The sequence below is a fragment of the Catharus ustulatus genome, chromosome 35 (assembly GCF_009819885.2).
Source record: "Catharus ustulatus isolate bCatUst1 chromosome 35, bCatUst1.pri.v2, whole genome shotgun sequence".
NCBI classification, from domain to species: Eukaryota; Metazoa; Chordata; class Aves; order Passeriformes; family Turdidae; genus Catharus; species Catharus ustulatus.
Genome location: NC_046255.1, coordinates 96532 through 113809, shown reverse-complemented (window position 1 = coordinate 113809; position 17278 = coordinate 96532). Strand labels below are relative to the sequence as shown.

General features: G+C 57.4%; 2 protein-coding genes across 2 annotated transcripts in view; both read right to left on the bottom strand.

Moving 5' to 3' along the window:
* Nucleotides 1-5303: 5303 nt before the first annotated feature.
* On the bottom strand, nt 5304-7581 carry LOC117009693 (uncharacterized serine/threonine-protein kinase SBK3-like; the record flags this gene model as incomplete). The annotated part of the gene is made up of 3 exons (XM_033084011.1): nt 5304-5657; nt 6190-6392; nt 7410-7581. Coding segments are annotated over 3 exons (729 nt in total), but the record flags the coding sequence as incomplete, so codon positions are not given.
* The window catches only part of LOC117009733 (uncharacterized serine/threonine-protein kinase SBK3-like), a 29157-nt gene continuing 19438 nt past the window's right edge, over nt 7560-17278 (bottom strand). Inside the window, exons 4-7 of the mRNA XM_033084051.2 lie at nt 15414-15630; nt 14600-14802; nt 13735-14134; nt 7560-7626 (exon numbers count right to left, since the gene is read on the bottom strand). Coding sequence (XP_032939942.1) covers nt 7592-7626; nt 13735-14134; nt 14600-14802; nt 15414-15630 — 855 coding nt within the window. The 3' untranslated portion in view covers nt 7560-7591. The remainder of the gene's footprint in view (nt 7627-13734; nt 14135-14599; nt 14803-15413; nt 15631-17278) is intronic.

Below are 17278 nucleotides of genomic sequence, written 5' to 3'. Positions count from 1 at the left end.
CAGTATGGATCAGTACAGACCAGTATAACCCAGTATAACCCAGTATGGACCAGTACAGACCAGTATAACACCAGTATGGGCCAGTACAGACCAGTATAGCCCAGTATGGACCAGTATAACCCAAAATGGACCAGTATGGACCAGTATAACCCAGTATATTCCAGTACAGACCAGTATAAACAAGTAAAACCCAGTAAAACCCAGTATAAACCAGTCTCAGTGTCCCTCCCTGCCAGTGCCACCTCTCCCGGTGTTCCAAATGTCCCCCCCCCCGTCCCCCAGTGCCACCAGTGCCACCTGTCACCCTGGCCCCCGTGCCCCCAGTGTCCCCTCCCCCCTCCCCCCCAGTGCCACCTGTCCCCAATGTCCCCTCCCCCCCGGTGCCACCTGTCACCGTGCCCCCAGTGCCACCAGTCCCAGTGTCCCCAATGTCCCCTCCCCCCCGGTGCCACCTGTCACCGCGCCCCCAGTGCCCCCAGTGTCACCAGCGTCCCCTCCCCCCCCGGTGCCAGCAGTGCCACCTGTCCCGGTGTCCCCAGCTGTCCCTGGGGGTGGCCCAGGTGTCTCCATGGGGGCCCGGGTGTCCCCAGGGTCCCCAAGAGGGGTCCAGGTGTCCCCAGGGTCCCCAAGGGTCCCCCAGTTGTCCCCAAGAGGGGCCCGGATGGCCCTGAATGTCCCCAAGTGTCCCCACGGGTGCCCCAAGAGTGGCCCTGCTGTCCCCAGGGTCCCCCAGCTGTCCCAGGCTGTCCCCAGCTGTCCCCAGGGTCCCCAAGGGTCCCTCAGCTGTCCCCAAGGGGGCTCAGATGCTTCCAAGTGTTCCAAAGTGTCCCCAGGCTGTCCCCAGCTGTCCCCAGGGGTGTCCCAAGGGCCCCCAAGCTGTCCCCAGGGGTCCCCAGCTGTCCCCAATCTGTCCCCAAGGGTGCCCCAAGGGTCCACCACCTGTCCCCAGCTGTCCCCAGGGTCCCCCACCTGTCCTCAAGGGTCCTCAAGGGTCTCCCAGCTGTCCCCAAGTTGTCCCCAGGGTCCCCCAGCTGTCCCCAGGTGTCTCACCTGTGTGCCGGCCACTGTCGCTGTCGCTGTCGCTGTCCCCAGGTGTCCGCAGTGTCCCCCCCGTGTCCCCGCTGTCCCCGTGTCCCCCCTGGTGGCCCCCGGCTGTGACTCAGAGTTTCCCGTGGCCCCGCCGGGCTCTGTCACCTGCGCGGTGACACCGCGGGGACACCGCGGGGACGGGGGGGGGGGAACACGGCCAAAGATGGGCACGGGGACAGGCGGGGGACACGGGGGGGACACGGGGGGGTCAAATGGACAAGGAGGGGACACGGGGGGGACAGGGAGGGGACAGGGGGACACGGGGCGGGGGTCAAATGGACAAGGAGGGGACAGGGAGGGGACAGGGGGGAGAGGGGGGACACGGGGGGACAGGGGGGTCAAATGGACAAGGAGAGGACAGAGGGACACGGGGGGGACATGGGTGGGGTCAAGTGGACAAGAAGGGGACAGAGGGGGACAAGGAGGGGACAAAGAGGGGGACAGAAGAGGTGGGGGGAGACTGGGAGAGAACGGGGGGGACTGGGATGAACTGGGAAGGAGTCTGGGAACACTGGGATATACTGGGAGGGGATTTGGGGGCGCTGGGATGTACTGGGATATACTGGGAGGGACTGGGAGGGGATTTGGGGGCACTGGGATATACTGGGATATACTGGGAGGGACTGGGAGGGGAGTTGGGGGCAGTGGGATATACTGGGATATACTGGGAGAACATCCCTGGGGGTGCATGGAGCTGTACTGGACCATACTGGGACCATACTGGGAATCACTGGGGCCATACTGGGCCATCCAGTTTATCCCAGTTTATCCCAGTTCCTCCCAGTTTATCCCAGTCCCTCTCAGTCCCCCCAGTCCCTCCCAGTTTATCCCAGTCCCTTTCAGTTCGCCCCAGTCCCTCCCAGTTTATCCCAGTCCCTTTCAGTTCGCCCCAGTCCCTCCCAGTTTATCCCAGTCCCTCCCAGTTTATCCCAGTCCCTCCCAGTTTATCCCAGTCCCTTTCAGTCCCCCCCAGTTCCCCTCCCAGTTTATCCCAGTCCCTCCCAATTTATTCCAGTTTATCCCAGTCCCTCCCAGTTCCCCTCCCCCCGCCCCTCCCCCCCGCACCTGCTCCCGCACCTGTCGCGCTCGCTGCCCCTCCCCGGTAATTAATGCCCAACGCTAATTAACCCCTGAGGGCAGCGTCTCATCCCCGCTAATTAATTATCCCGGGTAATTAATCATTCCTCAGGGTAATTAATCATTCCTGGTAATTAATAATGTCCGGTAATTAATCATTGCCAGGTAATTAATCATTGCCGGGTAATTAATCACTCCCAGGGTAATTAATCATTGCCGGGTAATTAATCATTGCTGGGTAATTAATCATCCCTGGTAATTAATCCCCGCCGCTAATTAACTCCGGCCGCTAATTAATCCCTGAGGGCAGCTCCTCATCCCTGATAATTAATTATTGCCGGGTAATTAATCATCCCGGGTAATTAATCATTCCTCAGGGTAGTTAATCATTCCTCGCTAATTAATAATTCCTGGTCATTAATCATTCCTCGCCAATTAATAATTCCTGGTCACTAAGCATTCCCTCTAATTAATCATTCCCTGCTAATTAATCATTCCCTACGGTTATTACACATTCCTGCTAATTAATAATCCCTTCCCGGTAATTAAAACATCCCCGAATAATTAATCACAGCCCCGGTAATTAAACATTCCCGGTAATTAAATATTCCCTGTAATTAATCATTCCGCAGGGTAATTAATCACTCCCAGGGTAATTAATCATTCCTCGGGGTCATTAATCACTCCCAGGGTAATTAATCATTCCCGGTAATCAATCCCGTAATTAATCACTGTCGGTAATTAATCACTCCCAGTAATTAATCATTCCTCAGGGTAATTAATCACTCCCGGGGTCATTAATCACTCCTCAGGGTAATTAATACTCCCGGTAATCAATCCCCGTAATTAATCACCGCTAATTAGTGCAGCACAGGTGGCGGGGGGGGCGGAATTCCTCCCGGGCACAGCTGGGAGCGGGCCCGGGCTCCCAGTACGGACCAGTATGGACCAGTACGGACCAGTTCAAACCAGTTCAGACCAGCACAGACTGGAACCGACCAGTACAGAACAGTATGGAACAGTACAGACCAGTTCAGACCAGTTCAGACCAGTTCAAACCAGTTCAAACCAGTCCAGACTGGAACAGACCAGTACAGAACAGTATGGAACAGTACAGACCAGTACAGACCAGTTCAAACCAGTACAAACCAGCTCAGATCACTTCAGCCCAGTGCTCCCAGTTTAAACTAGTTCAGACCCAATTTTCCCCAATTTTCCACATTTTTATCCCAATTTCCCATTTCCTCCCAATTTTCCTCCAATTTTTTTCTCAATTTTTCCCAATTTTTTCCCATTTCCCCCCAATTTTTTCCCAATTTTCCCTCCTCTCCCCCACCCTGCCAGACTCAAAATAAAAACAAAAAAAAAAAAAAAGAAAAAGAAAAAGAAAAAAAATCCCGGGAATTTTATTGGATTTGGGATCCCCAGGTGGGCACAGGTGACCCCTCCAGGTGTCCAACACCTGTCCAGGTGTTCTTGGCCCATCCCAGGTGTGTCCAACATCTGTCCAGGTGTTCTTGGCCCATCCCAGGTGTGTCCAACATCTGTCCAGGTGTTCTTGGCCCATCCCAGGTGTGTCCAACACCTGTCCAGGTGTTCTTGGCTCCCTCCAGGTGTGTCCATCACCTGTCCAGGTGCTTCCAGCTCGTTCCAGATGTTCCCAGTCCATCTCCAGGTGTTTCCCTCACCTGTCCAGGTGTTTCTCTCCCGTTCCCAGGTGTTTCTATCCCATCTCCAGGTGTTTCCATCTCACCTGTCCAGGTGTTCCTATTCCACCTCCAGGTGTTTCCCTCACCTGTCCAGGTGTCTCTATCTCACCTCCAGGTGTTTGTATCCAACCTCCAGGTGTTTCCCTCACCTGTCCAGGTGTCCCCACCTCACTGCTGGGGAACATGGAGTCACCTGTGGGGCTCACCTGGCCACTCCCGCTCTCACCTGAGGGGGTTCCCTGACTTCTCACCCCCTCACCTGCAGGGCTCTCACCTGCAGAGCTCACCTGGCTGATCTCACCTGCAGAGCTCACCTGTCCCTCCTCACCTGCAGAGCTCACCTGGCTGACCTCACCTGTAGAGCTCACCTGGCTGACCTCACCTACAGAACTCACCTGTTCCCCCTCACCTGCAGAGCTCACCTGTCCCTCCTCATCTGCAGAGCTCACCTGGCTGATCTCACCTGCAGAACTCACCTGGCCACTCCTAATCTCACCTGCAGAGCTCACCTGTCCCTCCTCACCTGCAGAGCTCACCAGGCTGATCTCACCTGCCAAGCTCACCTGTTCCCCCTCATCTGCAGAGCTCACCTGTTCCTCTTCACCTGCAGAACTCACCTGGCTGACCTCACCTAAACAACTCACCTGTCCCTCCTCACCTGCAGAACTCACCTGGCTGACCTCACCTGCAGAGCTCACCTGTCCCTCCTCACCTGCAGAGCTCACCTGTTCCTCCTCATCTACAGAACTCACCTGTCCGTCCTCACCTGCAGAGTTCACCTGGCTGACCTCACCTACACAACTCACCTGTTCCTCCTCACCTGCAGAGCTCACCTGGCCACTCCCACCTGCAGAGCTCACCTGGCTGACCTCTCCTGCAAAGCTCACCTGTCCCTCCTCACCTGACAAGCTCACCTGTTCCCCCTCATCCGTAGAGCTCACCTGTTCCCCCTCACCTGCAGAACTCACTTGTCCCCCCTCACCTGAAGATCTCACCTGGTTGACCTCACCTGCAGAACCCACCTGGCTGACCTCACCTGCCAAGCTCACCTGCTCCTCTTCACCTACTGAACTCACCTCAGCCTCCTCACCTGCAAAAGCTCACCTGTCCCTCCTCACCTGCAGAGCTCACCTGGCCGCTCCCACTCTCACCTGAGGACGACCCCTGCCCGCTCCCCCCTTCCCCCGCCACACTCACCTGTCCCCCCTCACCTGCAGAGCTCACCTGCCCCCCCTCACCTGCCCACTGCCCACCCAGGTACCTGAGCACCTCCCCGGGCGGACACCTCCGCCCAGGTAAGGGGTGCAACAACCCCCTCAACATCCTCAGCGCCGCCTCCCCCAACCCCCTCCAGGTGCGCGGCGGCCTGGGCGGGGCCTCACCTGCGCAGGTGCGGCCGTGCCAGGTGCGGAAGCGGCGGAAGGCGGGGTCGGAGTGTGCAGGTGAGCTCCAGGGGAAGCGGCCGGTGAGCAGCGCGAAGAGCAGCACGCCGAACGCCCAGGTGTCCAGCGCGGGCTCCAGCCGCAGCCGCGCCTCACCTGCGCGCAGGTGCCACAGCTCAGGTGCGGCGTAAGGGGCGGGGCTGCGCGCCGGCCGCACCTGCCAGCCCAGCACGCGCGTCAGGCCGAAGTCGCCGAGCTTGACCAGGTGACACTCGCGGTCGAAGGCCAGGACGTTGTCCAGCTTCAGGTCGCGGTGCACCAGGGCGTGGCCGTGCAGGTAAGACAGGGCGGACGATACCTGGGCGGCGCAGCGCTTCACCTGCGGCTCCGGGAGACCCACCTGGGGATGGGGGACACACCTGGGGTCACCTGGGGTCATCTGTGATTCACCTGTGGCTCTGGGAGACCCACCTGGGGATGGGGGACACACCTGGGGTCACCTGAGGTCACACCTGGGGACAGGTAACACACCTGGGGTCATCTGTGATTCACCTGTGGCTCTGGGAGACCCACCTGGGGACAGGTAACACACCTGGGTCACCTGGGGACAGGTAACACACCCGGGGTCATACCTGGGGTCATTTTGAGGGACAGTGATTCACCTGCGTCTCTGGGAGACACACCTGGGGGCAGGTAACCACCTGGGGACAGGTAACACACCTGGGGACAGGTAATGCACCTGGGGTCACATCTGGGGACACTCAGCACTGTCACCCCATCATTCCTGTCACCTGACAGGTCACCTGGGCACACCGGTACACACTTGTGCACACCTGTCCCACTCACCTGTGACTCATCCATCTGACGCCTGTCCTCACCTGTCCCTCACCTGTCTCACACCTGTCCTCACCTGTCCCCCACCTGTGACTCACCCCAGGTGTGAGGAGGCCGCACAGGTCCCCGGCAGGTGCGAGCTCCTGGGCGAAGCCGAACTCCGTGGGGGTCTCGAAGGCGAGCGGCAGCACCTGGACACAGGTGAGCGCCCCCCGCAGGCACAGGTGAGTGCAGAACTCCCGCAGGAAGCCGCACCTGGCCGTGCGCTCCTTGGACAGCAGCTTCAGCGCCACGCGCGCACCTGAGACAGGTAAAGCACACCTGAGACAGGTAACAGCACACCTGAGACAGGTAACACACCTGCACAGGTAACAGCGCCCCTGAGACAGGGACAGACACACCTGGGACAGGGAACAGCACACCTGGGACATGTAACACACCTGGAGACAAGAAACACCTGGGAACAGGGACAGGTAACACACCTGGGTCAGGTAATGCATCTGGGGACAGAGACAGACACACCTGGGAAAGGTAACACAACTGGGACAGGGACTGACACACCTGGGACACCTGAGGGAGAGTGACACACCTGGGGAAAGGTTACACACCTGGGCACACCTAGGGGAGAATGACCCTGGTGACCCCCAGGTGTGTCTGTGGCTATCCCCAGGTGTGTCCAGGTGTATCCCAGGTGTGTCTGTGGATATTCCCAGGTGTGCCCAGGTGCCCCCAGGTGTGCTGTAGCTGTACCCAGGTGTGCCCAGGTGTGCCCAGGTGTATCCCAGGTGTGTCTGTGGATATTCCCAGGTGTGTCCAGGTGTATCCCAGGTGTGCCCAGGTGTGCCCAGGTGTGTCCTGGTGTATCCCAGGTGTGCCTGTGGCTATCCCCAGGTGTGCCCAGGTGTGTCTGTGGATATTCCCAGGTGTGCCCAGGAGTGCCCAGGTGTGCCCACGTGTGTCCAGGTGTGTCCCAGGTGTGTCTGTGGCTATTCCCAGGTGTGCCCAGGTGTATCCCAGGTGTGTCTGTGATGTCCCCAGGTGTGCCCAGGTGCCCCCAGGTGTGCTGTACCTGTACCCAGGTGTGCCCAGGTGTGCCCAGGTGTGTCTGTGATGTCCCCAGGTGTGCCCAGGTGTGCCCACGTGTGTCCAGGTGTGTCCCAGGTGTGTCTGTGGCTATTCCCAGGTGTGCCCAGGTGTGTCCAGGTGTGTCTGTGATGTCCCGAGGTGTGACCAGGTTTGCCCAGGTGTGTCCAGGTGTCCCCAGGTGTGTCTGTGGATATTCCCAGGTGCTCCCAGGTGCCCCCAGGTGCGCTCTCACCTCCGTCCCGGGGCTCGGCCAGCAGCACCCGGCCGTAGGAGCCGCTGCCCAGTTCTCCCAGTACGGCCCAGTCCTGCTCCAGTTCCCGCTGGGGCAGCTCCCGCGCCGTGCGCGCCATCAGCGCCTGCAGGAGACGCTCCTGAGCCTCTGCCACCTGCTCCTCATCCTCATCTTCATCTTCATCATCCTCGGGGGCCTCCAGGGGAGCCTCCATGGCCTGGAAACCAGTACGGACCAGTATGGACCCGTAGAGACCAGTATGGATCAGTATAACCCAATATGGATCAGTATAACCCAGTATATTCCAGTATAACCCAGTCCAGCTCCATCATCATCTTCATCCCCCTTGGGGGCCTCCAGGGGAGCCTCCATGGCCTGGAAACCAGTATGGACCAGTATAGACCAGTATAACCCAGTATGGATCAGTATAACCCAGTATAACCCAGTATGGACCAGTATAACCCAGTATAGACCAGTATAAACCAGCGCAGTTCCATCTTCATCTTCATCCCCCTCGGGGGCCTCCAGGGGAGCCTCCATGGCCTGCACCAGTACGAACCAGTATGGACCAGTATGGACCAGTACAGACCAGTATAACCCAGTATAGACCAGTATGGACCAGTATAACCAGTATGGACCAGTGTAACCCAGTATATTCCAGTACAGACCAGTATAACCAGTATGGACCACTATAAACCAGTATGGACCATTATGGATCAGTATGGACCAGTAGTGACAAGTATGGATCAGTATAACCCAGTATAAACCAGTATAACCCAGTATAACCCAGCCCAGTTCCATCACCTTCATTCTCAGGGGCCTCTGATGGAGCCTGAATGGTCTGCACCAGTACGGACCAGTATGGACCAGTATGGATCACTATAAATTGCTATGGACCAGTATGGACCAGTACAGACCAGTATAACCCAGTATGGACCAGTACGGACCAGTATATTCCGGTATAATCCAGTAGTGACCAGTACGGACCAGTATAACCCAATATATTCCAGTATGGACCAGTATGGACCAGTATACCCAGTATAACCCAGTATGGATCAGGATAACCCAATATATTCCAGTATGGATCAGTATAGCCCAGTATATTCCAGTACAGACCAGTATGGACCAGTATAAACCAGTAGTGACCAGTCTGGATCAGTATAACCCAGTACATTCCCGTGAGGATCAGTATGGACCAGTACGAACCAGTATGGACCAGTACAGACCAGTACAGACCAGTATAGCCCAGTATAACCCAGTATGGACCAGTATAACCCAGTATGGACCAGTATATTCCAGTATATTCCAGTACAGACCAGTACGGACCAGTATAAACCAGTAAAACCCAGTCCCGTTGTCCCCTCCCCCCCAGTGCCACCAGTGTCACCAGTGCCACCAGTCCAGTGTCCCCTCCCCCCAGTGCCACCTGTCCCCGTGTCACCAGTGTCCCCTCCCCCCCGATATCACCAGTGCCACCAGTGCCACCTGTCCCCGTGTCACCAGTGTCCCCTCCCCCCCGATATCACCAGTGCCACCAGTGCCACCTGTCACCGTGGCCCCCGTGCCCCCAATGGCCCCCAGTGTCCCCTCCCCCATCCCCCCCGGTGCCACCTGTCCCCAATGTCCCCTCCCCCCCGGTGCCACCTGTCACCGTGCCCCAGTGCCCCCAGTGCCACCAGTGTCCCCTCCCCCCCCCTCCCTCCCAGTGCCACCTGTCCCGGTGTCCCCAGCTGTCCCTGGGGGTGGCCCAGGTGTCTCCATGGGGGGCCCGGGTGTCCCCAAGGGTCCCCAAGAGGGGTCCAGGTGTCCCCAGGGTCCCCAAGGGTCCCCCAGCTGTCCCCAAGAGGGGCCCGGATGGCCCTGAATGTCCCCAAGTGTCCCCAAGGGTGCCCCAAGAGTGGCCCTGCTGTCCCCAGGGTCCCCCAGCTGTCCCAGGCTGTCCCCAGCTGTCCCCAGGGTCCCCAAGGGTCCCTCAGCTGTCCCCAAGAGGGGCTCAGATGCTTCCAAGTGTTCCAAAGTGTCCCCAGGCTGTCCCCAGCTGTCCCCAGGGGTGTCCCAAGGGCCCCCCAGCTGTCCCAGGGGTCCCCCAGCTGTCCCCAATCTGTCCCCAAGGGTGCCCCAAGGGTCCACCACCTGTCCCCAGCTGTCCCCAGGGTCCCCCACCTGTCCTCAAGGGTCCTCAAGGGTCTCCCAGCTGTCCCCAAGTTGTCCCCAGGGTCCCCAGCTGTCCCCAGGTGTCTCACCTGTGTGCCGGCCGCTGTCGCTGTCGCTGTCCCCAGGTGTCCGCAGTGTCCCCCCCGTGTCCCCGCTGTCCCCGTGTCCCCCCTGGTGGCCCCCGGCTGTGACTCAGAGTTTCCCGTGGTCCCGCCGAGCTCTGTCACCTGCGCGGTGACACCGCGGGGACACCGCGGGGACGGGGGGGGGGGACACGGCCAAAGATGGGCACGGGGACAGGGGGGGGACACGGGGGGGACACGGGGGGGGTCAGAGGGACAAGGAGGGGACAGGAGGGGACAGGGGAAAGAGGGGATGGGGGGGCGGGGGGGGACACGGGGGGGGTCAAATGGACAAGGAGGGGACAGGAGGGGACAGAGGGGAGAGGGGGGACACGGGGGGGACACGGGGGGGACACGGGGGGGGGGACACGGGTGGGGTCAAATGGACAAGGAGGGGACAGAGGGGACACGGGAGGGGACAAAGGGGGGGACAGAAGAGGTGGGGGGAGACTGGGAGAGAACGGGGGGGACTGGGATGAACTGGGAAGGAGTCTGGGAACACTGGGATATACTGGGAGGGGATTTGGGGGCACTGGGATGTACTGGGATATACTGGGAGGGACTGGGAGGGGATCTGGGGGCAGTGGGATATACTGGGATATACTGGGATATACTGGGAGAACATCCCTGGGGGTGCATGGAGCTGTACTGGACCATACTGGGGCCATACTGGGAATCACTGGGGCCATACTGGGCCATCCAATTTATTCCAGTTTATCCCAGTCCCTCCCAGTTTATCCCAGTCCCTCCCAGTTTATCCCAGTCCCTCCCAGTTCCCCTCCCCCCGCCCCTCCCCCCCCGCACCTGCTCCCGCACCTGTCGCGCTCGCTGCCCCTCCCCGGTAATTAATGCCCAACGCTAATTAACCCCTGAGGGCAGCGCCTCATCCCCACTAATTAATCATTGCTGGGTAATTAATCATTGCCAGGTAATTAATCATTCCTGGTAATTAATCATTCCTGGTAATTAATCATTGCCAGGTAATTAAACATTCCTCAGGGTAATTAATCATTTGTGGTAATTAATAATGTCCGGTAATTAATCATTGCCAGGTAATTAATCATTGCCGGGTAATTAATCACTCCCAGGGTAATTAATTATTGCCGGGTAATTAATCATCCCCGGTTATTAATCCCCGCCGCTAATTAACCCCGACCGCTAATTAACCCCTGAGGGCAACTCCTCATCCCTGCTAATTAATCATTGCCCGGTAATTAATAATTCCTCGTCATTAATCATTGCCGGGTAATTAATCATTCCTCAGGATAATTAATCATTCCTGGTAATTAATAATGTCCGATAATTAATTATTGCCGGATAATTAATCATTGCCGGGTAATTACTCATTCCTGGTAATTAATCATTGCCGGGTAATTAATCAATCCAGGGTACTTAATCATTCCTGGTAATTAATAATGTCCGATAATTAATCATTGTCGGGTAATTAATAATTCCTCAGGGTAATTAATCATTCCTCGCTAATTAATAATTCCTGGTCATTAATCATTCCTGCTAATTAATAATTCCCCGCTAATTAATCATTCCCCACGGTTATTACACATTCTCGCTAATTAATAATACCTTCTCGGTAATTAAAACATCCCCGCTAATTAATAATCCTCTCCCGGTAATTTAAATGTTCCCGAGTAATTAATCACAACTCCGGTAATTAAACATTCCCACTAATTAAATATTCTCTGTAATTAATCATTCCGCAGGGTAATGAATCACTCCCAGGGTAATTAATCATTCCTCAGGGTAATTAATCACTCCCAGGGTAATTAATCATTCCGCAGGGTAATGAATCACTCCCAGGGTAATTAATCATTCCTCAGGGTAATTAATCACTCCCAGGGTCATTAATCACGCCCAGGGTCATTAATCATTCCTCAGGGTAATTAATCACTCCCAGGGTAATTAATCATTCCCCGTAATCAATCCCGTAATTAATCACTGCCGGTAATTAATCACTCCCAGTAATTAATCACTCCCCAGGGCAATGAATCAATCACTCCCAGGGTCATTAATCACTCGCACGGTAATGAATCACTCCCGGTAATCAATCCCCGTAATTAATCACCGCTAATTAGTGCAGGCACAGGTGGCCGGGAGGGGGGCGGAATTCCTCCCGGGGCACAGCTGGGAGTGGGCCCGGGCTCCCAGTACGGACCAGTTCAAACCAGTTCAGACCAGTTCAGACCAGTACAGACTGGAACAGACCAGTACAGAACAGTATGGAACAGTACAGACCAGTATAGACCAGTACAAACCAGTACAAACCAGCTCAGACCAGTTCAGCCCAGTGCTCCCAGTTTAAACTAGTTCAGACCCAATTTTCCCAATTTTCCACATTTTTATCCCAATTTCCCATTTCCCCCCAATTTTCCCCCAATTTTTTCCCAATTTTTCCCAATTTTTTCCCATTTCCCCCCAATTTTTTCCCAATTTTCCCTCCTCTCCCCCACCCTGCCAGATTTAAAATAAAAACAAAAAAAAAAAAAAAGAAAAAAAATCCCGGGAATTTTATTGGATTTGGGATCCCCAGCTGGGCACAGGTGACCCCTCCAGGTGTGTCCAACACCTGTCCAGGTGTTCTTGGCCCATCCCAGGTGTGTCCAACACCTGTCCAGGTGTTCTCAGCTCCCTCCAGGTGTGTCACCTGTCCAGGTGTTCTTGGTTCCCTCCAGGTGTGTCCAGCACCTGTCCAGGTGTTCTTGGCCCATCCCAGGTGTGTCCATCACCTGTCCCGGTGCTTCCAGCTCGTTCCAGATGTTCCCAGTCCATCTCCAGGTGTTTCTCTCACCTGTCCAGGTGTTTCTCTCCCGTTCCCAGGTGTTTCTATCCCATCTCCAGGTGTTTCCATCTCACCTGTCCAGGTGTTCCTATCCCACCTCCAGGTGTTTCCCTCACCTGTCCAGGTGTCTCTATCTCACCTCCAGGTGTTTGTATCCAACCTCCAGGTGTTTCCCTCACTCTGTCCAGGTGTCCCCACCTCACTGCTGGGGAACCTGGAGTCACCTGTGGGGCTCACCTGGCCACTCCTGCTCTCACCTGAGGGGGATCCCTGACTTCTCACCCCCTCACCTGCAGAGCTCACCTGTCCCTCCTCACCTGCAGAGCTCACTTGTTCCCCCTCACCTGCTGAGCTCACCTGGCCACTCCCACCTGCAGAGCTCACCTGTTCCCCCTCACCTGCCAAGCTCACCTGTTCCCCCTCACCTGCAGAGCTCACCTGTTCCTCCTCATCTACAGAACTCACCTGTCCCTCCTCACCTGCAGAGTTCACCTGGCTGACCTCACCTACACAACTCACCTGTCCCTCCTCATCTGCAGAGCTCACCTGGCCAATCCCACCTGCAGAATTCACCTGGTTGATCTCTCCTGCAAAGCTCACCTCTCCCTCCTCACCTGCCAAGCTCACCTGTTCCCCCTCATCTGCAGAGCTCACCTGTCCCTCCTCACCTACAGAACTCACCTGGCTGACCTCACCTGCAGAACTCACCTGGCTGACCTCACCTGCAGAGCTTCCCTGTCCCTCCTCACCTACAGAAGTCACCTGTTCCCCCTCACCTGAAGAGCTCACCTGGCTGACCTCACCTGCAGAACCCACCTGGCTGACCTCACCTGCAAAGCTCACCTGTTCCTCTTCACCTACTGAACTCACCTGCCCCCCTCGCCTGCAGAACTCACCTGTCCCCCCTCACCTACAGAACTCACCTCTCCCTCCTCACCTGCAGAGCTCACCTGTCCCTCCTCACCTGCAGAGCTCACCTGGCCACTCCCACTCTCACCTGAGGATGACCCCTGCCCGCTCCTCGCTTCCCCCACCACACTCACCTGCTCCCCCTCACCTGCAGAGCTCACCTGTCCCCCCTCACCTGCAGAACTCACCTGCCCCCCCTCACCTGCCCACTGCCCACCCAGGTACCTGAGCACCTCCCCGGGCGGACACCTCCGCCCAGGTAAGGGGTGCAACAACCCCCTCAACATCCTCAGCGCCGCCTCCCCCAACCCCCTCCAGGTGCGCGGCGGCCTGGGCGGGGCCTCACCTGCGCAGGTGCGGCCGTGCCAGGTGCGGAAGCGGCGGAAGGCGGGGTCGGAGCGCGCAGGTGAGCTCCAGGGGAAGCGGCCGGTGAGCAGCGCGAAGAGCAGCACGCCGAACGCCCAGGTGTCCAGCGCGGGCTCCAGCCGCAGCCGCGCCTCACCTGCGCGCAGGTGCCACAGCTCAGGTGCGGCGTAAGGGGCGGGGCTGCGCGCCGGCCGCACCTGCCAGCCCAGCACGCGCGTCAGGCCGAAGTCGCCGAGCTTGACCAGGTGACACTCGCGGTCGAAGGCCAGGACGTTGTCCAGCTTCAGGTCGCGGTGCACCAGGGCGTGGCCGTGCAGGTAAGACAGGGCGGACGATACCTGGGCGGCGCAGCGCTTCACCTGCGGCTCCGGGAGACCCACCTGGGGACGGGTAACACACCTGGGGTCACCTGGGGTCACCTGGGGTCACCTGGGGACAGGTAACACACCTGGGGTCACCTGGGGATGGGACACACCTGGGGTCACCTGTGATTCACCTGCGGCTCCAGGAGACCCAGCTGGGCATGGGGAATATACCTGGGGTCACCTGGGATCACCTGGGGACAGGTAACACACCTGGGGACAGGTAACACACCTGGGGTCACACCTGGGGGCACCTGGGGACACTCAGCACTGTCACCCCACCATTGCTGTCACCTGAGCGGTCACCTGGGCACACCTGTAAACACTTGTGCACACCTGTCCTCACCTGTCCCTCTCCTGTACACACTTGTGCACACCTGTCCCTCACCTGTCTCACACCTGTCCCTCACCTGTCCCACACTTGTTCTCACCTGTCCCCACCTGTCCCACACTTGTTCTCATCTGTCCCCACCTGTGACTCACCCCAGGTGTGAGGAGGCCGCACAGGTCCCCGGCAGGTGCGAGCTCCTGGGCAAAGCCGAACTCCGTGGGGGTCTCGAAGGCGAGCGGCAGCACCTGGACACAGGTGAGCCCCCCCCGCAGGCACAGGTGAGTGCAGAACTCCCGCAGGAAGCCGCACCTGGCCGTGCGCTCCTTGGACAGCAGCTTCAGCGCCACCCGCGCACCTGAGACAGGTAAAGCACACCTGAGACAGGCAAAGCACACCTGAGATAGGTAACAGCACACCTGAGACAGGGACAGACACACCTGGGACAGGTAACAGCACACCTGGGACAGGTAACAGCACACCTGGGTCAGGGACAGACACACCTGGGACAGGGAACACACCTGAGACAGGTAACAGCGCACCTGAGACAGGTAACAGTGCACCTGGGACAGGGACAGACACACCTGGGACAGGTAACACACCTGGAGACAGGAAACACCAGGGAACAGGGACAGGTAACACACCTGGGTCAGGTAATGCATCTGGGGACAGAGACAGACACACCTGGGACAGGTAACACACCTGGGACAGGGACTGACACATCTGGGACACCTGAGGGAGAGTGACACACCTGGGGACAGGTTACACACCTCGGCACACCTAGGGGAGAATGACCCTGGTGACCCCCAGGTGTGTCTGTGGATGGCCACAGGTGTACCCAGGTGTGCCTGTGGATATCCCCAGGTGTGTCCAGGTGTGTCTGTGGATATTCCCAGGTGCTCCCAGGTGCCCCCAGGTGTGCTGTACCTGTACCCAGGTGCTCCCAGGTGCCCCCAGGTGCGCTCTCACCTCCGTCCCGGGGCTCGGCCAGCAGCACCCGGCCGTAGGAGCCGCTGCCCAGTTCTCCCAGTACGGCCCAGTCCTGCTCCAGTTCCCGCTGGGGCAGCTCCCGCGCCGTGCGCGCCATCAGCGCCTGCAGGAGGCGCTCCTGAGCCTCTGCCACCTGCTCCTCATCCTCATCTTCATCTTCATCATCCTCGGGGGCCTCCAGGGGAGCCTCCATGGCCTGCAAACCAGTACGGACCAGTATGGACCAGTATCGACCAGTATGGATCAGTATAACCCAATATGGATCAGTATATCCCAGTATATTCCAGTATAACCCAGTCCAGCTCCATCGTCATCTTCATCATCCTCGGGGGCCTCCAGGGGAGCCTCCATGGCCTGGAAACCAGTACGGACCAGTATAGACCAGTATAAACCAGTATGGACCAGTATAGACCAGTATAACCCAGCATGGATCAGTATAACCCAGCATGGATCAGTATAACCCAGTATAACCCAGTATGGACCAGTATAACCCAGTATAGACCAGTATAAACCAGCGCAGTTCCATTGTCATCTGCATCCCCCTCGGAGGCCTCCAGGGGAGCTTCCATGGCCTGCAAACCAGTATGGACCAGTATGGACCAGTATAGACCAGTATGGATCAGTATAACCCAGCATGGATCAGTATAACCCAGTATAACCCAGTATGGACCAGTATAACCCAGTATATTCCAGTATAACCCAGTCCAGCTCCATCGTTATCTTCATCCCCCTTGGGGGCCTCCAGGGGAGCCTCCATGGCCTGGAAACCAGTACGGACCAGTATAGACCAGTATGGACCAGTATAACCCAGTATGGACCAGTATAACCCGGTATATTCCAGTATATTCCAGTATAACCCAATCGAGTTCCTTCGTCATTCTCCTCATCCTCAGGGGCCTCCAGGGGAGCCTGAATGGCCTGTACAAGTATGGACCAGTATGGACCAGTATGGACCAGTACAGACCAGTATAACCCAGTATAGACCAGTATGGACCAGTATAACCAGTATGGACCAGTGTAACCCAGTATATTCCAGTACAGACCAGTATAACCAGTATGGACCACTATAAACGAGTATGGACCAGTATGGATCAGTACGGACCAGTAGTGACCAGTATGGATCAGTATAACCCAGTATATTCCTGTACAGACCAGTACGGACCAGTATAACCCAGTATAGACCAGTAGTGACCAGTATGGAGCAGTATAATCCAGTGGTGACCAGTCTGGACCAGTATAACCCAATATATTCCAGGATGGACCAGTATGGACCAGTATGGACCAGTATAACCCAGTATGGATCAGTATAACCCAATATATTCCAGTATGGACCAGTATAACCAGTATGGACCAGTATAAACCAGTAGTGACCAGTCTGGATCAGTATAACCTAGTATATTCCAGTGAGGATCAGTATGGACCAGTACGAACCAGCAAAGACCAGTACAGACCAGTATAAACCAGTATAACCCAGTATGGACCAGTATATTCCAGTACAGACCAGTACAGACCAGTATAAACCAGTAAATCCCAGTCCCGTTGTCCCCTCCCCCCCAGTGGCCCCCAGTGTTACCAGTGCCACCAGTGTCAGTGTCCCCTCCCCCCCAGTGCCACCTGTCCCCGTGTCCCCAGTGTCCCCTCCCCCCCGATATCACCAGTGCCACCAGTGCCACCAGTGCCACCTGTCACCGTGCCCCCCGTGCCCCCAGTGTCCCCTCCCCCCTCCCCCCAGTGCCACCTGTCCCCAGTGTCCCCTCCCTCCCGGTGCCACCTGTCACCGCGCCCCCAGTGCCCCCAGTGCCACCAGTGTCCCCTTCCCCCGCCGGTGCCAGCAGTGCCACCTG